Raw genomic sequence first — 26,044 nt, forward strand, 5'->3', positions numbered from 1 at the left:
AAAATAAATAAATAAATAATTAAAAAAAAACGGCGTGCGGTTCCCCCCAATTTTAATGCCAGCCAGATAAAGCCATACGGCTGAAGGCTGGTATTCTCAGGATGGGGAGCTCCACGTTATGGGGAGCCCCCCACCCTAACAATATCAGTCAGCAGCCGCCCAGAATTGCCGCATACATTATATGCGACAGTTCTGGGGCTGTACCCGGCTCTTCCCGATTTGCCCTGGTGCCGTTGGCAAATCGGGGTAATAAGGAGTTATTGGCAGCCCATAGCTGCCAATAAGTCCTAGATTAATCATGTCAGGCGTCTATGAGACACCTTCCATGATTAATCTGTAAGTTACAGTAAAAAAAACACACACACCCGAAAAAATCCTTTATTTGAAATAAAAAACACACACAAATTCCCTCATTACCAATTTATTAACCCCGACAAACCCTCCATGTCCGGCGTACTCCACGGACCTCCAGCGTCGCGTCCAGCTCTGCTGCATGGAGGTGACAGGAGCAGCAGAAGACACCGCCGCTCCGGTCACCTCCACACAGCAAATGAGGTGAGTAGCGCGATCAGCTGCTGTCACTGAGGTTACCCGCGGCCACCGCTGGATCCAGCGGTGGCCGCGAGTTACCTGACTGACAGCAGCTGATCGCGCTACTCACCTCATTTGCTGTGTGGAGGTGACCGGAGCGGCGGTGTCTTCTGCTGCTCCTGTCACCTCCATGCAGCAGAGCTGGACGCGACGCTGGAGGTCCGTGGAGTACGCCGGACATGGAGGGTTTGTCGGGGTTAATAAATTGGTAATGAGGGAATGTGTTTGTGTTTTTTATTTCTAATAAAGGATTTTTTCGGGTGTGTGTGTTTTTTTACTGTAACTTACAGATTAATCATGGAAGGTGTCTCATAGACGCCTGACATGATTAATCTAGGACTTATTGGCAGCTATGGGCTGCCAATAACTCCTTATTACCCCGATTTGCCAACGGCACCAGGGCAAATCGGGAAGAGCCGGGTTCAGCCCCAGAACTGTCGCATATAATGTATGCGGCAATTCTGGGCGGCTGCTGACTGATATTGTTAGGGTGGGGGGCTCCCCATAACGTGGAGCTCCCCATCCTGAGAATACCAGCCTTCAGCCGTATGGCTTTATCTGGCTGGCTTTTAAATTGGGGGGAACCGCACGCCGTTTTTTTTTAATTATTTATTTATTTATTTTACTGCACAGTATAGACACGCCCACCGGCTGCTGTGATTGGGTGCAGTGTGACACCTGTCACTCAGCGTGGGGGCGTGTCTCACTGTAACCAATCATAGGCGCTGGTGGGCGGGGAAAGCAGGGAATAGGAGATTGTTTAATGAGCGGCCGGCTTTTTCAAAATAGTAAAAGCCGCCGCAGCCGTGTGAATGCCGTGCAGCGCCGGGGATCGGGGATCGGTGAGTATGAGAGAGGGGGGGACACTTCAGTCAATCGGGGGATTAGCGGTAACCGGTGAATCCTTCACAGGTGACCGCTAATCAGTACTCGACACAGACAGAGCCGCGGTATGAGGATGAAGTCGGGTGAAGTTCACCCGAGTTCATTCTCATCGCGCAACTCTGTCTGCTGTCAGCCGACATTTATAAACGACATTGTGCATCACACACACGGACATTACACACGGACATTACACGTACACATACACGTTAATTCCACACGCACACACGGACGTTCTGCACACAAACACGGCTAGCATACGCAATTCACACAGGTGCCACACGGACCATAAAAACGGACACAAAAACGGGACACGGACCCGAAAAACGGCCCGTAACACACGTGCGTGTTTTTCACGGACGTGTGAAAGGGGCCATACATGCACTGCTAGTTTCTGCCTTTATCAGGGCAGACCAAACAAACACACAGCAGCAGGGGAGATGTGGGCCATTCCATTGTGTTCTGGAGGGGAGCAGTCTCTTAAAGTCACAGTAAAACAATTTCCTTAGCAGGGGCTGCACTCCCCTACAATTGTAAAAGCAAAAATTTGTAACAAAACCCAGATGCAAAAATGTTTTTTTAGCCCAAAATATATGTATTTTAAAAAAAACAGACCACAAAGGTGGCCAACCCTGTTAATGCAAACAACTTTGTTATTTACAACTTTATGGGCATTTAAAAATAACCTAACCTAAAGGGAAGCTGACTCAGCGAGTATATAAATAATACACTCTTTAGAAACTGTATTGACATGCGATAACATCATTCCCAAAATCTGCACACTAACATATGGTCCTATGACTGGGTTATTGCAGTGCTGTTTGTAGGCTGAACATATTTTTTGTTACAGCTGAAACATATTAAAAATGCAGAATACATGCAGCCAATAATTGTATTATGAAATCATGGCAAGTCACCACAAAATGTGTTTATTTTTTTCCATGCGATAATAGGCGACATGGCACACTGGTGCTATATAGATACCTAGCCTTAGGAACATTGGGCACTGGCTGCTTGGATTTGTCCAGCATTTACGAGAGATTGATGAAAATCTTATTCTTGTGCTATAATTTGCATAAAACTAATGAAATCACATTGTACTGTAATTTGAAATATGTATCGTGAGCAAAAACAGCAATTATCGCACCGTTGTGAGGAAAGCGTCTGCTTAATGTCATAGCATGCTGTTTAGCCGAAACCGTACGTTTCATAAAATACTTGTGAACAATAAATCATTAATTTTGTACGGTTGGAGCCGGTCTGGTTCTCGTCAGTTGGTGAGTGCCTTTCTATGATTTCTTAGTCCTCTCACGAGATGGCTGGCTCCGTGCTGAATGCTAGCGGCAGCTCTGGGCATTGGGAGGAAGGCCCTGCTGCCTAAATAAACATAAACTGCCACAATTAGGAATAATTAGACCACTTAATAATTTCCAACTAAGTACAAATACACATATGTGCCGTCCGTGCTCTTTTAGGTTCTAAAGCTCTCATCAACTTAATTTTCCTGTAATTACAGAAAAAATGTAACTGAAGTGCAAAATGAAAGAGGCAGTAAAGCATTGAAATAGGTGAAAAAGACCTTACATGTAGTATATGAGCATATGGATATAGATATACACACCATATTTCAATTTTTTCAATTTTTCATATAGCTAATTGTATTTTTCATTCCTTATGTATTATAAAGCAGTTATGCTTGTTCATATTTCTCTGAATTTGGTGTGCAGCTTTCAATTCATATAGATTGATACAATGTAAAGTAGTCAGTATACAGCTGTATAACAGTGTAAATTTGGTGTCCTCTAAATAACTGAACACACAGCCATTAATGTCTAACTTGCTGACATCAAAAATGAGTTCTTCCTAAGTGACAAATTGTGCCCAAAGTGTCAATGTTTTGTGTGGCCACCATTATTTTTAAGCACTGTCTTAACGTTCTTGGGCATTGAGTTCGCTAGAGCTTCACAGGAGCCACTGGAATCCTCTTAGACTTCTCCATGATGACATCCCAGAACTGGTGGATGTAGAGACCTTGTGCTCTTTGACATTCTATTTGAAGATGCCCCATAGATGCTCAATAGGGTTTAGGTCTGGAGACATGCTTGGCCAGTTCAGCACCTTTACCCTCAGTTTCTGTGGCAAAGCAGTGGTCCACTTTGAGGTGTTTTTGGGGTCATTATCATGTTGTAATGCTGCCCTGCGGCCCAGTTTCAAAATGGAGAGGATCATGCTCTGCTTCAGTATGTCACATGTTGGCATTCATGGTTCCCTCAATGATCTGTAGCTCCACACAGCCGGCAGCTCTCATGCAGCCTCAAACCATGACACTCCCACCACCATGCTTAAATTAAGGCAAGACAAACTTGTCTTTGTACTCCTCACCTGGTTGTCATCACCCATGATTGACACCATCTGAACCAAATAAGCTTATCTTGGTTTCATCACAGAACTTGGTTCCAGTAATCCATGTCCTTAGGCTGATTGTCTTCAACAAATTGTTTGTGGTTTTCTTATGCATCATGTTTAGAAGAAGCTTCCTTCTGGGATGACAGACATGCAGAGCAATTTGTTGCAGTGTGCGGCGTATGGTCTGAGTGCTGACAGGCTGACCTGAACCGTGCTGCAGCTCAGTTTCAGGGTGTTGGGAATCTTCTTATAGCCTAGGCCATCTTTTTGTAGAACAACAATTTTTTTCAGCTCCTCAGAGAATTCTTTGCCATGAGGTGCCATGTTGAATTTTCAGTAACTAGCATGAGAGAGTGTGTGAGCGATAACACCAAATTTAACACACCTGCTCTCCAGGCACACCTGAGACTTTGTAACACTAATGAGTCACATGACATCGGGGAGGAAAAATGGCTAATTGGGCGCAATTAGGGGTGTACTCCCTTTCGTTGCCAGCAGTTTTGACAGTAATGTCTGTGTGTTGATTTATTTAGAGTGCACACCAATTTATAAAATTATACAAGCTGGTCGCTGACTACTTTACATTGTATCAACGTGTCATATCTTCAGTGTTGTCCAATGAAAATATATTTACAATAATGTGAGGGGTGTTTTGTGATATACTGTGTATCTGTATGTATATATATGTATGTACGTGTATATATATCAAGTGTACCAAAATTTCTCACATACAGTGGTAAAAAAGTGCAACCATTAAGTGCACTAGGTAGTTTTTGACAAGACAGAAATTGTAGCAGGCTGTTTCATTTTTTCAAGACTTATAGTTTTGCATTTCTTCTATGTTGCTCAAGCCTTTTCAGTCTACAAAAAGTTGATTAAAATACTTCATATAATAATAATATTAATAATAATAATAATACTGTTGGTTTTATTCCAGACCTCCAGAATTACTCGTTCTGACAATGACAAAGACAATGGCTGGGATGCATGGGGAAGCTGGAGTGACTGTTCTCGGACCTGTGGTGGAGGAGCATCCTACTCTTTACGAAGATGCTTAAATGGCCGGTTAGTAAAAATTTCTAGGTATTATGAGACAGTACATGCTTTTCTCCAATTATTATTATTTTTTTTCACCTTGTCTGATAACTATGAGAAGGTGACGTGACTTGGAGAAGCCAAGATAGCAGACAACATATAAACGCACCTAAGTGAGTTATTCTTATTTCATTTACTTCTGAGGAACCTAACTGTGAGGTCATTGCTTATCACTGAATAGTAGAAATAGTGTGCTAAAGTTATGCTGCCAAAAATAAATGTAGTTTTAGCAATCTGAAAATGCAGCAATATAATTAGTGTTAGAAATATTCCCCTTTTAAAACCATTGCCTCTAAAAAAAATTACAAAGTCCATAAAATAGTTTAGCTGTTCCTTGGGTTATAGTGTCTTCATTTAACAATAAACTAAACATACAATGACCATATGTTGGCCATCATAATACTAAAACCCTGCAATGCCATAAATCAAGGATGTATGACAGGTTCCCTTGGTGTGTATCTAGTGTGTCACCCCCGTGCCAGCAGCCGGCGCTGTTCGGATCCGGGCCTTCAGGGGTGGTGGCTCGAGGGTCTCCGGACCCGGGGGTCTCACGGACACGCCGAATAAATGGGTGGACGTAGATGTACGGGCTAGGTCGTAGTAAGTTCGTGACGCCACCCACGGTGTGTGGTGAGGTGGGACACCACCGCTTCTGTTATGGGGCACCTGGAGGAGATGTTGCGCAGCTAGTTGTTAACCCCTCCGTGGGTAGGGATGGTTGCCCCGGGACCTGGTGGCTCGGTGCAGGGGATGGCGACCGCAGGGGGATGCTGGTGTACTCACTGTTAGTAAAACACACAAGTCTCTGGTAAACCAAGGTAATGGCCGGTGCCGCGGCCGGTTGCGTTCGGGTCCCCCACCCGGCTGGTGGTCTCTATCCTTTTCCTGCACTGCTTTGTGTAAGATGGACTTTCCTAGTGTGAAACTCAGGAGTCCGCTCCCGGCTGGATGTGGCCTAAGGAGCCGTGCCCGCAGACGCTGGCCCGTGGGATCTATGGGCACTGGCAGTGACCTCTTATCCCTAATCGGTGGGCTGTTGTCTTCTATGAGGGTCTTTGGGTGGGACAGGACCTCTAGTCCTGGTCTCAATCGGTTAATTAACCAGCTCCAGTTGGTTCTGGTCCTGGCTTCAGGGTCCGAGTACCGCCCTTTGTGCTACGGTTTCCGTGTCGGTTCCCCGTGTCGGTACTGGCAGGCTACAACCCTGTCCCAGTCCACCTCGGTTCCACCGAGCCGTCTTCCCATCTCCTGCTGACGGAGACCACCATCTGCCTCCAAGCCAGTGGCACCAGGGCTCCTACCCTGGTACCGTTCAACTTGAACTCTCCTGCTGGAGCCACACTTAGCTCCAGCTCACACTCCTCTCCAAACTGAACTTCAGACTGAACTCAACTTAACTGCCTGTTTTTCCCGCCCTGGGCTGTCTGGGACCCTGGGTGGGCGTGTCCCAACCGCCTGGTCACGCCCACTGGTGTGTCTATCTTTCCCTAAGGGGGGTGACTAAAGTTTTCTGGTTGGCTGTATGTTTCCTAGTGAGGGAATGGTGTAATGCGGGGGCCTAACTGTGACTACCTTGTTTTGCCAGGGCGTCACACTAGTATCATCTATCTGCAGTAAAGGACACTTCTCTTTACCTGCGTCTACCTGTGCCTGGACCATCTTCTCTTGATATAGACTGCATGTCGTACAGATGCCATCTGCTCTTTCTAATTTGCATATATAATGACTTCACTCAGATTATTATTCTGTTTATTGTCCATTTGTCATATTTTCCAACATTTTCCTGGAACAAATTAAAATTTGTGGGAGGTATTAGGGTATTATCCTAACAGAGAGATTTAAATCCAACTCTTGGCTTTAATATGGACATCCAAAATGTTATAGGGGCTATGCTGTAGTAGCATTACTATGAATAAATGTATTAAAGTGAACCTGTCAGGAGCAGTTCTAGTGCATATTGCTAATCCCTGCCTAACAGTCCCTGTATCTAGTAGCATAGATAAAGAGATCTTTACAAAAAGTATTTCTAAAGATCCTTTATGATATGCTAATGAGCGCAGGGACTAGTCCCAAGGGCGTTAGTTCCTACGCTCATTCTGCCCTCTTAGCATGTTAGTATGCCCACAGGGACGTGATAACATAATATTCAGTGCAGCATCACCAGCGGTGAGGCGCATACCTGTGTTTGCTGTGACAGTTGACCTGTTTGCATGCGCAGTATAAAGCCGGGTGTACGCGTTCAGTCTTCAGAGAGGTCTACTGCGTATGTCCGGAAGTTCCGGAAATTCAGATCAGTGGCCACAGCGAACACGGGTACGCACCTTACCACTGGTGATGCTGCATTGAATAGCATGTTAGCACGCCTCTGTGGGTGTACTACCATGCTAGAAGGGCGGAATGAGCGCAGGAACTTACACCCTTGGGACTAGTCCCTGCACTCATTAGCATATCATAAAGGATCTTTAGAAATACTTTTTCTAAAGATCTCTTTACCTATACTAGTGTATACAGGGACGGTTAGGCAGGTATTAGCTATATGCACCTAGAACTGCTCGTGGATCTGGGTGCATATTGCACCTGACAGGTTCCCTTTAAATCAAAAAATGTACATATTCTACAAGATAAACGTACATGGTTCATTATATATTGTGACAAAGTTCCCATATCTTTCAAGGTTATTGCTTGGCTGTTGTCTTACTATCAGCAATGAAAAAAAATGTAAAATGCTTGAACTAAATAATTTGTGTAGTGTTAAAAAAAATCAGAAATAAATCTTCTTTTAACAGATTTATTCCAGTGAATTGGCAACTAAGTGCGGGAATGTGGAGGTTGCTTGTTTTTGTCTGGCCTTCTGGTGATTGATAAAAGGCAGAAAACAACATGACAAACATCATTCTTGAATGCAAACACCCTGGTTCCTTTCTGTTAGGACATTATAATTTATTCATTATTTCTAAACATTTATTACCTACATTAATCCCAGAATCTAGGTAATTGAATAAGTGCCATCATGGGTTACGCTCCTTGGACTGTCATAAACTGTCACTGACACTTTCTACTACTGTAGATCCCTAGACAAAAAAGTTACATTACCACAGATTCATGAAAATCAACAACCCTTAACCCTTTCATACCAGAGCCTGTTTTCACCTTCCTGACTGGGCCAATTTTTCCTTTTCTGACCAGTGTCACTTTCTGAGGTTATAGCTCTGAAACGCTTCAACAGATCCCAGTGATTCTGAAATTGTTTTTTTTTGTGACATACTGTACTTCATGATAGTGGTAAAATTAAGACAATATCTTTTGCGTTTATTTGTGAAAATATCGGAAATTTGGCACAAATTTAGCAATTTTCATGTTTTTAATATTTATACCATTAAATCAGAGATTTATGTCCCATAAGAGAATTAATAAATAACATTTTCCACATGACTACTTTACACCAGCGCAATTTTTGAAACATAACTTTTTTTTTGTTAGGAAGTTAGAAGGGGTCAAAGTTCATCAGCAATTTCTCATTTTTCCACCAAAATTTACAAAACCATTTTTTTAGCGGCCACATCACATTTGAAATGACTTTGAGAGACCTTTGTGACAGAAAATACCCAAAAGTGACACCATTCTAAAAACTGCACCCCTCAGACTGATCAAAAACACATCCAAGAAGCTTATTAACCTTTCAGGGGCTTCACAGGAACTAAAGCAATGCAGAAGGAAAAAATTAAAATTTTACTTTTTACCACAAGAATGTTACTTTGGCCATAAAATTTTGCATTTTCACAAGGGTAACAGGAGAAAATGCATACAATTTATTGTGCAATTTCTCCTGAGTATGCCAATACTTTATATGTGGTGTAACTCTACTCTTTGGGCGCACGACGGGACTCGGAAGGGAATGAGCGTCATTTGAATTTTTTAAAGCAAAATCGTTAGTGGATGCCATGTCGCGTTTGGAGACCCCCTGAGGTGCCCAAATAGTAGAGCTCCAGCACAAGTGACCCCATTTTGGAAACTAGACCCCTCAAAGAATATACCTAGATGTTTGGTGAGCACCTTCAACCCCTGGGGGCTTTACAGAAGTTTATAACATTGAGCCATGAAAATAAAAAATTAATTTTTACCGCAAAATTGTTACTTCAACCATATAGGTTTTTCACAAGGCTATCAGGAAAAAATGCACCATAAAATTTATTGTGCAATTTTTCCTGAGTATGCTAATACCTCATATATAGTGGAAATCAACAGTTTGGGTGCACGGTAGGCCTTGGAAGGGAAGGAGCTCCATTTGACTGCAAAATTGGCTGGAATCATTAGTGGATGCCATGTCGCGTTTGGAGAGCCCCTGAGGTTCCCCCACAAGTGACCCCATTTTGGAAACTAGACCCCTCAAGGTATTTATCTAGATGTTTGGTGAGCACCTTGAAATCCCAGGGGCTTCACGGAAGTTTATAACGTTGACCAGTGAAAATAAAAAAAAATAAATGTTTACCACAAAATTGTTACTTCAACCAGATAGCTTTTTTATCACAAGGGTATCAGGAAAAAATGAACCATGATATGTTTTGTACAATTTCTCATGAGTACGCATATACGTCATATATGGTGGAATTCTACTGTTTGGGTGCAAGGCAGGGCTTGGAAGGAAGCAGCACCATTTAAATTTTAGAGCGCACAATTGTTTGGCATAGATAGTGGATGGCATGTCGCATTTGGAGATCTATCCATGTGAGGGCTTGATTTTTACGGGATGAGTTGATATTTCTATTGGTACCATTTTTGGACACAACATTTTTGGATCGTTTTTTATTCTCATTTTTGGTAGGTACAATTAACATGAAACAGCAATTCAGGAATTGTTTTTTGCGATTTTTTTTATGCCATTCACTGTTTGGTAAAAGTAACAACACAGGTTTGTTCTTCGGGTCAGTACGATTACAGCAATACCACATTTAGATCATTTTGCCTATTTTACATAATAAAAACAATTTTTTAGAAAAAATAATTTTTAGGGGCATTGTGCTACAACTTTTTTTTGTTTCTGCTGATGGAGCTTGGTGCCGGCTCGTTTTTTGCAGAACAAGATGTAGTTTTCAGTAATACCATTTTTGTTTATTCTACTTTTTTCTTCATTATGATAAGAAAGTATTTTTGCCACATTTTTTGGTATAATTTTTTTGTTTTTTGTGATTATTTTTTTTTTACATCTTACAAGTTTTTTCTTTCCTTAACTTTTTTACCTTGTCCATATATGGGACTTTCACTTTTCTAAGTCTGATTGCCAGTATAATGCATTGCCATGACAGCCCTCGTCTCCCTCGTGATCGTGTCACAGAGCAGCTGGAAAGGTAAGAGAAGGAGCGCACTGCTCCTCTCTAACTTCTATGTGCTGCAATCGCTATTGATCGTGGCACATGAATCACAAAGGGTTAACATCATCAGGACCTGATCCAATAAGGTCCTGCAAAATCTGCATCCTCAAATCCAAATGCCCTCCTCTTTCTCATTCCTATGGTGCCTAAACCACAATTAGCGTCCACATGTTTGGCATTTCTGTAGTAAGGAAAGTTCTCTTAATTTATGGGATGCTTGTCTCCTGAGCATGAGCTTGGCACAATCTATGGGCACTACAACGTAGTGGGCACTACAATGGCAGATTTGCAATTTTCACTCCGCAACATCCATTGCAGCTTGTTTCTAAAAAACACCCAAGGAGTTAAAATCTGTAGATGAATTCCTAGAGGGGTGTAATTTGTAAAATGGGTTCACTAGAGGAAGATTCTGCTCTTCCGGCACTTAGGAGCTCTGTATAAGGAGTGTGTAAGCTATATTATATGAAATTTGTACTTCAAGAGTTAAATAGCGCTCCTTTCCTCCTGATTTCCACCATACGACTAAGAAGTATTTTACAGCCAGTGACAAATTTTGGTAAGATTTTTACCCATTTTGCCCATTTTTGTGTGAAAATGTAAAATCTGGAGCTAAAATAACATTTTTGTGGTAAAAATCTGATTATTTTTTTCTTTACCGCCCAATGATATAAAATTCTGTGACACATTTGGATTGTGAATATGATCACTGCAACCCTAGATGAATTAATTCAGAGGTGTAATTTGTAAAATGAGGTCATGTATGGGGTGTCCAGCTGTTCTAGCACCTCAGGGGCTCTGCTAAAGTGATAAGTCACCCACAAACCATAACAGCAAAATCTGTACTATAATATTGTGCTTATTTCTAGGGCAGCACGGTGGCTCAGTGGTTAGCACTGTAGTCTTGTAGCATTTGGAGTCCTGGGTTCAAATCCTACCAAGGACAACATCTGCAAGGAGTTAGTATGTTCTCCCTGTATTTGCGTGGGTTTCTTCCGGGATCTCTGGTTTCCTCCCACACTCCAAAGACATACAGATAGGGAACTTAGATTGTGAGCCCCAATGGGGACAGTGTTGTCAATGTATGTAAAGCGCTGTGGATTTAATAGCGCTATGTAAATGAACAAATATTATTATTATTATTCCCTTATGAGGTTTGCACTGTGCCTCAAAAGTTGTTTTTGACCACATATTGGGTATTGACATACTCAGGAGAAATAGCATAATAATTTATATCATTCATTTTCTACCACCAACCCTTTGAAAATTAAAAATTTGGTGCCAAAGCAACATTTTAGTACAAAAAAATGGTAATTTTCATTTACTCAGCCCAATGCTATACAATTATGTGAATTGCCTGAGGGTTAAAAATACTCACTAATCCCCTGGATGAATTAATTGAGAGGTGTAGTTCCCAAAATGGTGTCACTTGTGAGGGTTTCTGCTGTTTTAGCATATCAGGAGCTCTTCAAATGTGACATGGCATCTGCAATCTATTCCAGCCAAAATTGCGCTTCTTCCTTTCTGAGCCATGCCATATTGGCGCACTTAGGAGAAATTGCACAACAAATTGCTCCAGTTATCTTTGTGAAAATGAAAAAAATGAGGCTAAAACAATTTATTTTGTGGGAAAAATGTGATTTATTTTAATTTCCACAGATTAACGTTATAAAATTCTGTTAAGCACATGGGGATTCAAGATGCTCACCACACATCTAAACAAGTTCCTTGAGGGATCTAGTTTCTAAAATGAGATCACTTCTGGGGGTTTCAACTTTTTAGGCACATCACGGGCTAAATGCAACATGGTGTCCACTATTAATTCTTGCCAATTTCACGCTCCTAAAGTCAAATGGCGCTCTGTCCCTCCCGAGCCCTGCCATGTGCCCAATAGTAGTTTTCCACCACATATGGGGTATCGATGTACTCAGGAGACATTTTTAAACAAATTGTATGGTGCATTTTCTCAGGTTACCGTTGAGAAAATGCTAAATTTTGGATCAAAACAACATTTTTGTGGGAAAAATAGGATTTTTTATTTTCATGGCTCAACGTTACAAAATTCTATGACGCACCTGATTGTTCAAGCTACTCATCACACCTCTAGATAAGTTCCTTGCAGGGTCTTGTTTCTTAAATGGGGTCACTTATTGGGGGTTTCCACTACTTAGGCACATCAGGGGCTCTCCAAATGCGATATTGCATCTGCTATCGATTCCAGCCAATTTTGCGTTCCAACAGTTAAATGGTGCTACTTTTTTTCAGAGCCCTTCCTTGCACCAAATCAGTAGTTCTTCACCATATACTGAGCATCTTTGAGAAGAGACATTGCACAAAAAATTGTATGATGCATTTTCTCCTGTTATCCTTGTGAAAATTCAAAATTTGGGGCTAAACTAACATTTTTATGGGAAAAAGTAAAATTTAAACTTGTTCCTCCCATGTTGCTTTAGTTCTTGTGAAGCACCTGAAGGGTTAATAAGCTTCTTGAATATGGTTTTGAATGGTGTCACGTTTGGGTATTTTCTGTCACCTAGGCTCCTTAAAGTCACTTCAAATGTGATGTTCACCATAAAACAATGGTTTTGTAACAGTGGTTTTGTTGCTGCCAAAATGAAAATTTTCTGATAAACTTTTCACCCTTCTAACGTCTTAAAAACAATTATGTTTAAAAAAATGTGTGGATGTAAAGTAGACATGCGAGAAATGTTATTTGTTAACTAATTTGTATGACATATCTCCTTGGATTAAAAGCATAAAAATTAAAAGTTTGAAAATTGCAAAATGTTTGCCAAATTTCCACCAATAGAAAGTACAATATGTCGTGAAAAACAGTGTCAATCCCAGGGATCTATTGAAGCGTTACAGAGTTATTGACTCATAAAATTACACTGGTGAGAATTGAAAAAAATTGCCTGATCAGGAAAGTGGAAACTGGTGGGTAATGAAAGGGTTAATCACTGTCTATATATCTGCTCTAATCAAAGCACTCCCTCCTAAATCAACTCTCCCTGGACTGCTTGCAACACTCTTGCACGCCTCCAATCTATGCTAAACTCTGCGGCCCGCTTAATCCACCTCTCCCCTCGCTACTCCCCAGCCTCGCCACTCTGCCAATCCCTTCACTGGCTTCTTATCGCCCAACGACTCCAGTTCAACACATTAACCATGACATACAAAGCCATCCACAACCTGTCTCCTCCCTACATCTGTGACCTAGTCTCCCGATACCTACCTGCACGTAACCTCAGATCCTCACAAGATCTCCTTCTCTACTCCTCTCTTATCTCCTCTTCCCACAATCGCGTACAAGATTTCTCCCGTACCTCCCCCATACTCTGGAACGCTCTACCTCAGCATATCAGACTCTCCCCTACCTGGAAAGCTTCAAGAGGAACCTCAAGACCCACCTTTTCCAACAAGCCTACAACCTACAATAGCCCTCAGTCCAGTACACCACTGCGCAACCAGCTCTGTCCTCACCTATTGTACCATCACCCATTCCCTGTAGACTGTGAGCCCTCGCGGGCAGGGTCCTCTCTCCTCCTATACCAGTCTGTTTTGTACTGTTAATGATTGTTGTACGTATATCCTCTTCCACTTGTAAAGCGCCATGGAATAAATGGCGCTATAATAATAAATAATAATAATAACTGCTTCCTGAGGACAGTGTGACGAGCATCGCGTCACCGGGTTTTATATGAGACCCGATGATGCAATCTAGCCTACCGATCACAGTATCCCCGCATATTGATTGACTGTCTAACTGCCGTGAAACATGTGGGGCGAGGATTCAAGCATGGTGCTACAGCACCCATAATACTCGATTTAGTAACGAGTGTACCCGAGCTCCTCGAAGCTCGATCGAGTATCGACCAGTGTCGAGCATGCTCGCTCATCACTAATAAACACCTTATTGCTCAACTTAAGAAGAGTGGGCACTGTATAAAAAGGGATGGTGCTATTTTTAATAAGAAAAGACACTATGTATTAAAAGACTGGACTACATAGAATATTAAAGGACAACTATAATAATAGTCAGCACCTATACAGAAGAGAGGACACTGTAATAAGAGAAGGTGCTATGCATGATAAGTAGTATGGGCCAGTAATGTACTTAATAAAGGAAGAGACTGTTGTAAAAGACTGTGCTGCACATAACAAGATGTGATAAGGGATGGCACTAAATAGTCATGGCCAAAAATTGTGAGACTCACACGAACTTTGGTTTTCACAAAATGCTGCATCGTTGTTTTTGGATTTTTGAGTCATATGTTTCAATAGTTACTGAAGTACATTCATGAGCTTTTGTTTTTAAGATTTTATTGACAAATACATCACGTTTATGAAAAGTCTCAATATTTACAATGTTGACCTTATCTTTCAAGCCTCTGTAATTCACCCCAGCTTGCTGGAGATCAACTTTTGAGCCAAATCCTGATTATGGTAGCCCATTCTTGTCTAGTCAATTCTTGAAGATTATCACACTTTCTGTGTTTCTGTGTGCCCATCCGCTTTTTGAGCATTGACCACAGGTTCTCAGTGGCATTGAGGCCTGTGTAGTGGGAGGAACATGGACTTAAAATTTCAATGCTTTGTTCACTGAGCACTTTTAATGACTTTTTCCTTGTGACATGATGTTCCATTTATTGTTTATCATAAAATTGCCCTGGTTCGTTGGGAGATGTTGCTCTAGGAGAATGTTTAGCTATCCATCATTTATTTGTGGCAGTGTTCTTAGGCAAAATTGTAAGTGAGCACATTGCCTTGGCTGAAGAGCAACCTAACAAACGAATAGTCTCAAGCTGCTTTACTGTTGGTATGACACCCTGGACCCCCAGGGGTCACAGAATAACACCACATATGCACACGTCCTCCCCTGGTTAGGTACACCAGTCAAACAAAATCCTTGTTGCCTCCCTCCAGGCTTGATGTCCACACCAGGTGGGGCGGAGCCAGGCGTTTGACCCCACCCACCGAGGAGTTCACAGGCCTGGAGGCGGGAAAAGTAGTCAGTTGAGTTGAGTTGAGTGGAATTGAGGAGTTGAGAGTGGAAGTGAGAGGAGAAAGACTGTGTGTGTCTGGGTTGGAGCAGAGGCACGATCAGCAAGGTCGGCAGACGGTGGTGGCCGTCTGCAGGAGTTGGTGGAGGTCAGCGGAACCGTAGGACCGGGGTCAGGCAGTGGCCCACCGGTACCGAACCAGGGAGCAGATTGAAGCCAAGCACCAAGGCAGGGTACTCAGACCCCGACTAGGCTAGGAGCCATCGAAAAGGTCAAATTCTCTGATTGCGGTCTGGACCTCAGGGGTTCATTCCCAGCCAAGTCCCGTCAGAAGGCAACAGCCCAACCCATCCGGATAAGAGCCACCACCAAGGGCCAGAGATTCAAGGTCCAGCGCCTGCGGGCAACCGGGCTCTCCCGACACGTACACGCCGGGGAGCGGACTACCCGTGGGAAGCCATAGGAGTCAAATACACTTACACAGGTGCAGGAAAACGACAGCCACCATCAAGACATCCAGGGAGAGTGAGAACACCGCAGCCGGCTGTGGGCCCTGTCCATCCAGCCGTTTGGTTTACCAGAGACTCTGTCCTTCTGTGTCTGAGTGAGTACAACAGTGCCATCCGGCACCACGCTTCATCGCAACATTGCACCCGCGCCCACGCTGCCTCCCCGCATCCGGCCCCTGCACCTGCACCTATTCCTCCACTCCCCTACCGAGGCCCCAGGACCAACAGCCCGTACCTACGGAGGGGCCAACACCTTAGCTGCTCTCCGCCATCGCTCCCAGGATCCCCCGTCACCAGCAGCGTTGGTGCCCACCGTCACCACAACCCGTGGGTGGCGTCACAACCGACATCCCACCACAAACCTCCCCTTTTCACTCGTGGGTGAGGAGGCGCTGCTCGAGCCCCGGGTCCGGCCCCGTGCTCGAGCCACCGAGGAGCAGAAGCAACGGACCCGAGCGCCAGCGATTCCAGGCGAGTGGCATTCCCAAACCCTCCGCCCTCGACATTGGCATGACACAGGACTCATGATAGCGCTCACCTTTCTCCAGATAATCATTCTTCCAGCTGTACCAAACAGTCCTCTACAGTCCAATTCCTATACTTTCTGCATAGTTAATTTGTTATATGAAGTCTCTTTTTTAGCTCATCTTGTTCCAAAAGATATCCCTTTTTTTATTTTTATCAAACTGATATCATTTTGCCCTTGATGTTTGGACATTATTACTGAGCTAAGTACTCTTCATATAACACATAGACGCAATTTTGCCTTTTTTTAATCTTGGTGGTGGTTTTCACTGTTTTTAGTGATAGTAGGGATACTCTAGGGCCTCCCGACTAAAATTTAAAACGTCATACTCTCCATTGATAGGTGTTACAGGAGCGGTGAACGTCTGGGAGTGGACCCACTGGGTCATACACTGAACTCCTCTGGAGGAGCTAGCCTTAAGCTAACCCCAAAAGGGATTGTCAGGCGCTGCGCCAGGGGGCCTAAATGCATGACTGCCAGGACCAGTGGTGTCAGCTCTTATGGACGAATGGAGGTGGTGGTAGCTCAGATGTGGCAGCATGGAGGTGGTGGTAGCTCAGACATGGCAGCACGGAGGTGGTGGTAGCTCAAACGTGGCAGCATGGAGGTGGTGGTATCTCAGATGTGGCAGCACGGAGATGTTGGTAGCAGACTCTAGAAAGAGACACAGATAGCGGGTACAGGTAACTGGTACTAGAACACAAAATGCAGGACTAGACACAGTGACGGGTATGGGACCTGAAACTAGCAACGCACTTTGGATAGGAAATGTTGCTCAGGCGCCTCCTTTTAAGAGAGGCAGTCTTATATACCTTCAGGCTGATAACTGACCTCAAGGATCCTTTCCGGGTAATGGGATGCCAGCCCTTTAATAAAGGGGGCATGGCCATGCGCACCCTATGGGCACTCCCAGAAGGTCTGCGTGTGACTGAAAGCAGGAGGAGGCCACGACAGTCCCCGGGGCAGGAGCAGGACACCTGGGAACGGCAGGCAGGTGAGGAGAGCGGCACCCTTGCCGTGGCCTGGGAGCAGGAGCGTGTGGGGGTGCCGCGCAGGGAACGGGCGCTACAGTAGGTAGGGAAATGTAGGGTTTACTAGGGCCAGCCTCTCAGGATGTTATCGATTTATTTACTCTGATATGGCTTTCCCTGATTAACCTATGCCCACTGCTTATAAAGGATTTTTTCACTTGGTGTATTCTACTAAGCCAATCCTTTTAATTAAAGAGATTGAAAATTATATTTTATTAGGGTTTTTCTTTTTTGGTTCTAAAACATATATTCACCCTGCTGTATCTGCTGCAGCATTGTTTTTTTTCAATAACATTCTGAACCTGCCTAGGTCCTGCACATTAAACCCTGATGCTGGGAGTGAATTAACTTTAATCCTCCCGGTAGCTTTTCAGTTTCAGTCACAGGGGCAGGGTTCAGTCACTGTGCTGAGTATGGAGAGCAGCAGCTGTATCCAACCCCCACACTGACTGACAGCTGGGTCTAATGCTGAGTGGCTGTCAGTAAGTGCATTGGGTGGTTTCAGCCATCGATCTCCATACACAGCAGTGACGGAACCTCAGCCCCGTGACTAAACCAAATCACTGCCAGGAGGATTAAAATTAATTTCCTCCCAGCATCAGGGTTCGATGTGCAGGTGCCATGCAGATTCAGAATGCTATTAACCTCCTTTAAAGCAAATTAACCCCATATTTGCAGGTTAATAGCATGTTTTCACGTAACAAGTTTCCTTTAACACCAGTGATTGAATCTAGCTCTACTAGCTCTTGTTAGACACTACTGGTACCTGCCCTGTGTGAAGCATACTCAGTTCCTGAGCCAGTTCCACTTACTTGGTCTACGATGTAATAGAACATCATGGAACGGTAAAGTCTTAAAATACAAAATCCTTATCATGTACCCACAGTTTAAATGATAAATGTTGATCATTGAGGTCCAACTGTTAAGACCTCCACCGATCCCAAGATTGAAGGTCCAAAATGCTCTGTATGAAAGAAGCAGTACTACAAGTGTGTGAATGGTACACTAACTGACATTGAATGGTGGTAGGGATTTTTGTCTCTCTGTTCTTGTAATCATTGTAAGTCTCAGCAAACAAGCTTGCAGCGATCATACATTTATCAATTCTCCCTTGGATAGAGGATAAATGTTGTTTATTCCGTTTTCTTACACTTCATATGTATATAGTGCTCTTAGGCTGTAAATATTATAATCACAAAAAATCCACCCTGTCAATGGGAAACACTTGAGGGTCCTATGCCAATTATCACATAAGATAGAGTTTATCAAAATCAAACTCTGACAGTAACTTGTGGATGCAGACTTTGTAGCCATTGACTTCAATGAGAAGGGGATGCTTTACCTATTGTATCTAAACTTCCGCACGGTATATTAATACAAGTGTGGGACACACACTTGTTTCTTTTATGCCAGGGTCACGGTGATTCTCTCATGCGAGATAATGGGATACTATATGCACATGACTCTCAGCTCAATCCATGTAATTGTGAGCCGAGTGTCATTTACTGTGTTCCAATTCTCTCGCATGTAGGAATTGAAGCACAGGTGAACAGAAATAGGAGAGCTTAATAACTCCATCTTCTCCATTGTCTGTCTGGAATACATTGGACTGCACTCGGATGTCATTGCGCACACCCATAGACTTGATTGGATGTACACGTTCTGATATACACTGCAAATCATAGTGTAAGGGGGGGGTCAAGTCTACGCCACCCCTGCAGAAGTGGCCGGCATGCAGGTTTATTAAATGTATTGGTCTGTATTGTGCAACTTGGTAAATAGCCACTAGGTGGCAAAGAGAACCAGTACTGCTTTCCTGACACCTCTAGGAAGTAAGGGGATAAGTAACAGGAGGGGGCCAGAGTATAAATAGGGCAGGATGTAGAAGGAGTGCAGTCCCCAGTAGGACAACAAACCCAAAATATCAAATTGAGAAGATCCTAGGGGTCAATCCTTGACACCGGACACGCGGGGTCCTGCTCATTAGAGGACTGGTTGCAACCGCGTCCCCAGAAGAGGGATTGAGTCCGGACTGTCGGGGTAGCGTCATGCTTTCCTAAATTGAAAAACCCAACGAATTTCCTTGATTCCAGCAATGTGTCACTTAAGGCCGCTTTACACGCTGCGATATCGTGACCGATATCGCCAGCGTGCGTACCCGCCCCCATCGGTTGTGCGACATGGGCAAATCGCTGCCCGTGTCGCACAACATCGCCCGGACCCGTCACACTACTTACCTGCCCTGCGACGTCGCTGTGACCGGCGAACTGCCTCCTTTCTAAGGAGGCGGTTCGTTCAGCGTCACAGCGACGTCACAGCAGCGTCACTGAACCGCCGCCCAATAGAAGCGGAGGGGCGGAGATGAGCGGGATGAGCATCTCGCCCACCTCCTTCCCTCCGCATTGTGGCCGGGAGGCAGGTAAGGAGAGCTTCCTCGTTCCTGCGGTGTCACACATAGCGATGTGTGCTGCCGCAGGAACGAGGAACAACTTCATTACTGCTGCAGTAACGATATTTGAGAATGGACCCCCATGTCACCGATGAGCGATATTGCACGTTTTGTGATGATGCAAAATCGCTCATAGGTGTCACACGCAACGGCATCGCTAAAGCGACCGGATGTGCGTCACAAATTCCGTAACCCCAACGAGATCACTTGAGCGATGTTGTAGTGTGTAAAGCCCGCTATACTCTCAGTTTAGGTGGCAAAAACCTGGTAAAAGATTCCCTTTAACTATTCAGTTTATGAGATCTTTTTAAGTTAAATTGCATTCTTTTTATTGAGAAATCAGTTATTTTATGGCATATAGTGTGTTGTGTTGTCATGATGTTTGACTTCCCAACCTTGCATTTCAGGAGCTGTGAAGGCCGGAACATTCGTTACAGAACATGCAGCAATAACGTGAGTCTGAAAGCCATTATTAATTTCCTTTCTTTCATTGTCTCCAGGCTCCGAGCTCTAAACTTGGTGCAAGTCCCTGTCTCTGTTTTCCTATACTTCTTCCTTTACTTAAATTAATCGACAACCCAGGGCTTTGTGCTCACACTTCCCGATATGTCTCTTCTCAGCGGAGTTTTCCTGCCAAGCAGTGATTCACAATGTGTGTTTCAGGAGGAAGTTACACTTTAGAGAGGATTTAGGAAACAACATTTTTTTTATCTGAAAGTAGCCAATATTTAGACATTTATTGCCTGCAAAGAAGACACTGGTTTATTAACGAGATAGGCTTTCCATGAAGACTTTCTATGAAAGCTTATATTATAAATGGTTTCTTCTAACTGTATGAGAAGAAGGCGAGACTTCAGTTCCCTTCCTATAAAGCAACACTGGCCTCCTGTGGTCAGAAACTGCATGAAAAGCCATCTGTTCAGTAGGGAGCAGGTGCAAAATAAGAGATATGGAAGCCAGTATTTCCTCGCAAACATCGGGACGTCACAGGCAAATTGAATAAAATGTAAAAGTATTTAAGATAAAAGTTACAATTACAACAGATGAAAAAATATATAACAGTAATAACTGGACAAAGTAAATACAACAGTCAAAATAAATAATCCATAGCCCTGGAATAATCCCATTAGATTTTGGAAAATATACCATCACGATAAATAAAATGATTAGAAATTAACTTTATGATGAAGAAATTATTTCAGGAGGATCTTATTTATTATTGATTTTTTTTTATTTTCTGCTATTATTTAAAGGGAACCAAACACGGGCAGCGTGAATCAGAGCCTGGCTCTCCGATTGTGGTGATTTAAATTTCTCTCTGAAAGGTTCTGGTGCTTCATAGAAAATATTCTTTGAGGATTCTTTTCCTTGACTGACAGGTCTATCCCATTACCAGAGACCTGTCAATCATCTAGAACGGTACTGAGAAGAGCTGGCTATCTTGTCTCTGATCTTTAGGGCTCACTCACTCTGCCTGCCTCGAAAAGGCTCAAGGGAGGGCAACATGACTAAGGAGGGATGGTAGGCCGGAGGGATAGCAAGGGGTTAGGGTGTAGTGCATTTTGTGCGGGAAATTGGAAGGTGGGGTTATAGGAATTGTAGAGCCATGTGATTGGGGGGAGGTCAGTTGTAGGGAAGTATATAGGGAAGGGCTGTGGGGTAGGGTGGTCATTAGGTACCTGGCAGATGTCTGGAATCGTTCCACCCACCAGCCCTATTTTTTCGGGACGTCTGGAGATCGACATGGAGAGCCAAAGAGGATTTGACTTTGTAGCAGCAGTCGGCGAAAGGAGGGGGGTATTTGAAGTCGGTGGATTGCACAAAGTGAGAGGAGGACCCCTGTGCAGGAACGGGTTACCCCGGGTGGTGCAATGGTATGGTTGGTTAAGGTAGGTCACTGCAGAGCTGGGTCACAGTGGGATATGTCAATGTGGATCCCTGCTGGGCTAAGTCCCTGCAGGACATTGGTTGGGCAACACTCAGCTGGTTGTCCTCGAGCCGGTGTGGTAAGGCTGAGGGCACGAGGTGGAGCTGGTGTTACAATCATGTACAGTAGGACTTTTCACTCTTTTTCTGGTGGTGATGTTATTATGCAGTTATTACTATGTTTATGGATGAAATGTTATTGATTGTTTATTGTTAATAAACGGGGCTGCTGTGGCCTTTTACATCTAATGTCACACAGTCTTTGTGTCTTATTTTAGGTTAAGAAGTTGGGAAAGGTTTTTTTTTGAGGTTTGGGGTCGGTACGGCACGGTAAGGTCAGCAGTCAAACTTTCCTGAGTCAAGCATCCAATGATTCTCTCATGTGAGAGTATGAGCCGAGTGTCATTCACTGTGATCTGATACTCTTGTATGCGAGAAGCGGATCAAAGTTATGGAGCAGATGAAGAACGTAATTTCTCTATCTTCTCCATATATCAGACTGCACTTGAATGTCATTCAGCTGCAATCTGAGCCGTTTTCCAACATGCAACGTTCTTTTTCTTATGCCGACTAGGCATAAAAGAAAAGCACTTGTCGTGCCACCGCAGGTCAGTTCACGCAGCGTAAAAGAGAAGAGCAGTGGGTATGGGATTTCTATTAATCCCATCTACTTTGTTTGTAGTGGAAAATGCTGCAATTTTGATCCAGTGAAAACCCACAGCGCCAAAACCACATATTTTTGCTGTATTTTGTGCAGTGGTTTTTTCATAAGTTTTATGTAAATTGAAAGCTGCATTTACAGTACCAGAAAACCTATGAGATTCCAGAAATCTCACACTTGCTTTTTTATCCTGACTGAAATGGAAAACTGCTGCGTTTTTTTAAAGAAGCGGCATGTCAATTCAATATGTGCTTTTGCAGCGTTTTTAGTTTTTACCATTAAAAGCAATGAGAAAGTGAAAAAAATTCAAAAGCTGCACTTTTCTGCATATTTGCTGTTTTTGCAGTGAATGAAACTAACTTTACTTAAACATGTACTGTAGATAAATGACACAAAAAATGCAGCCAAAAAACGCAACCAAAAAGCAGCAAAATGCCAAGTGAGCAAGTTTTATCTGCAGAAAAAAAAGCAGCAAAAATGCAACGTGTGAGTGTACCCTTATTGTTAGTTCTGTTATGTCATTTTCGATGCAGATTTACTGTTTTTCAAACTTTATCATTGGAAACAAAATTGGAAACTTTAGTGTAAAGGTTGGAGCGAAACGAATAAATGATAGTTAAAATAAGGAAAAAGGGTAGTAGTGCCTCGATAGTAATGATGAGTGGAAAAGACCCTGACTGTATTTTACATAAAAGCATCAAAATCTCATATCTAGTGATGGGTGAACCCCTGATGTTCGGTGTTCGGGAGACTTGCCCAAACGTTTTGTAAAGTTCTCGTTCGGGTTCTGATATAACGTGAACTTGCGTCCGAACACCGAACGTAGACTTTACAGTTATGTGATGGGGTGGGGGGCTTTCAAATAAAGAATACAGTTAATAATAATAAACATTGTCATTATACTTAAAGGTCACGTGACACATCCTGCAGCCTCTGTCTCCCGCCGCTTCTCCTTCCGATCATCGCTGTGCCCTCCCGGTAACCAGCACTGATGATCGGACCTTCTATGACGTCATATCCATGTAACCAGTTGTATTACCTCGTTGGTTACAGACTGGTCACATGGCTATGACGTCATGCTAGGTCCTGCCAGTGCACCTCGCTGGTACGCGGTACTCGCCCAAGCATCTCAGTACTCGGTATATTCGGCGAGTGCCGTATACCAGCGAGGTGCTCGGGCACATGGTCGGCTCCCCATCCCTGCATGTCGGCGCTCTTTACAGAGTCAATCCATATGCAGGGATTGGCTGCCACAGCTAGTGAATCGCAGCACCAGGAATCAGTTGATCGGAGATCACCGTTGCTATAGTAACCCGGCCGTCAGGTTACTATGGCAATGGTGGCAGCGGTGACGTCACTGCTTACCAACCCGCAGCCTCTGCTCACTCATTGACTGATTACACAGCACAGGGGAGCAGCAGCATTCTTCCTTCCCTGTGCTGTCTGATATAGCAGAGCTGCATGGGTTGAAGTAGAAAAAAGACCAGGATCGTGGAGGGGTGAGAGGAAGTAATAAACAGGGAGTCCCTGAGTGTGTCTGTATATTTATTTCTAATAAAGTATTTTTTCTCTGTGTGGTGTCTTTTTTTTAACCCTTTATTGGAGATTCTTAATGGCCTGGTCAAACTTGCCTGACATTAAGAATCCCTGGCTTAATACTAGCTAGTAAAACAAAGCTAGTATTAACCCCTTAATACCCAGCATGCCACCCGTCACCAGGGCAGCTGGAAGAGTTGGATTCAGCGCCAGAAAATGGCGTCTCTATGAAAGCGCCATTTTCTGGAGCTGCTGCGGATTGCAATTCCCAGCGGGTGGGGCCCAGATAGCTTGGGCCAGCCTGCACTACGGATTCCAATCCCCAGCAGCATAGTTGTACCTGGCTGGACACAAAAATTGGGTGAACCCCACGTCGTTTTTTTTTTTAATTATTTCATGAAATTCATGAATTAATTAAAAAAAAGGGCTTCCCTATATTTTTGGTTCCCAGCCGGGTACATATAGGCAGCTGGGGGTTGGGGGCAGCCTGTACCTGCCTGCTGTACCTGGCTAGCAAACAAAAATATGGCGACACCCATGTCATTTTTTTTTTTGGCAAAAAAAAAAAAAAAAGGCTTCCCTGAATTTTCCATTGCCAGTGAAGGTAACACCAAGCAGTGGGGGTTAGCAGCCAGTAGCTGCTTGGACTACCCTTAGGTAGCAATACAAAAAATGCAGCGGGAGGCCACGCTTTTTTTTAATTATTTATTTAAATAACTAAAAAATAAAATGGGCTTCCCTGTATTTTGATTGCCTGACATCACAGTACTGTAAAAATAAATAAATCATTAAAAAAATGGCGTAGTTCTCCATGGTATTTTTGATTCTCAGCGCAGATAAAGCGGATGGCTATGGGCTGCCACACAATTATCTGCCTGGCGTTACCTTGGCTGGCAATCAAAATACAGGGAAGCCCATTAATTTTTTTTTATGTAAAAAAAGAATTGAAAAAAAAAATGCGTGGGCTCCCACTGTATTTTGATTGCTAGTCAGGTAAAGCCAGGCAGCTGTTGACTGGGATTCTTGGCAGCCCACAGCCACCACTGGAAATGGCACATTGTTTCTTTATCGCCATCTCCAGGCACTTTACCCGGCTCGTCCAGCGGCCCTGATGGCGGTGGTTCGCTGGGTACTAAAGGGGTTAAAATCAGTTTTGTATTCTCAGATGGTACTAAGCCCGAAATTCATAGTGTCACACCAAATTAGACATGGCCACCATGAATTTCTAGGAAACAGTAAAAAATACAACACAGAGAATTTTTTTTTTATCAGAAATAAAACAAAAACAAAAATTAGAGACTCCATCTTTATTTTAAAAACAATCCTTAGTATGATGTAATCCACAGGTAGAGCATTGTCAGCTTCATCACTCTGTACAGACAGCATCTATACACAGTGAGAAACACAGAGAGCTAAGTCAGCTCTGCTACATCGCTCTCTATAGAGCAAAAAGCTTGGAGTGTTTTCCTTTTCGTGTCTATTTTCCCTCTGTCTGTCTCCCTTACCTTGTGGTGTATTATTGTAGTGATGAGACTACTGTTTTTGCCGGCCTTGTCCTAAGCCAGCGTGAATTCAGGTCAGGTGATGGCCTAGGCACATGACAGTGATTGGGGGAAAGACCCGTATAGGGACATTTGGGAGCATAGGGTACAGACTCAGGTGAGTTGCAGGAGGTGTCCCCTCTCCCTATTGCCAGGGCCTTCATTCTATACCATTCCAATTGTTACCATTGTCTTACACTGTAGGCTGACCATATGTACGCTCTGGCATGCCACCCACGCTGTCATTTGACTATCCTTGCCTCGGTTCCCTCCTCCATCGAGCAGCAACTTCATGGATGCAATCCAGAGTGCCCTGCTGTAAGTCCATATACCTGAATAGGGATTAAAGGGTAAAGGCCAGGTCTCCAAAATGGCTAGTGCCAAGACTGTCTGAGGTAACTTTTTAATGCTAACAGCCTCAGACAGATTTTACATTAAATCATCACTAAAACATGCACCTGCCATCGTGTGTCAGACTGGTGTTTGGTGATATGCCACAAGAGTGGGTCACTTTTGATTTTT

The 26,044-nt window shown here is 43.5% G+C and overlaps 1 protein-coding gene across 1 annotated transcript in view; it reads left to right on the top strand.

The window, feature by feature from the left end:
* Positions 1–26,044, top strand: part of ADAMTSL3 (ADAMTS like 3) — a 725,891-nt gene that overhangs the window by 369,594 nt on the left and 330,253 nt on the right. Inside the window, exons 4-5 of the mRNA XM_075345857.1 lie at positions 4,817–4,944; positions 20,266–20,311. Of these exons, the coding sequence (XP_075201972.1) occupies positions 4,817–4,944; positions 20,266–20,311 (174 nt within the window). The remainder of the gene's footprint in view (positions 1–4,816; positions 4,945–20,265; positions 20,312–26,044) is intronic.

Source organism: Anomaloglossus baeobatrachus, chromosome 4 (assembly GCF_048569485.1).
Source record: "Anomaloglossus baeobatrachus isolate aAnoBae1 chromosome 4, aAnoBae1.hap1, whole genome shotgun sequence".
In the NCBI taxonomy this organism is placed as follows: Eukaryota; Metazoa; Chordata; class Amphibia; order Anura; family Aromobatidae; genus Anomaloglossus; species Anomaloglossus baeobatrachus.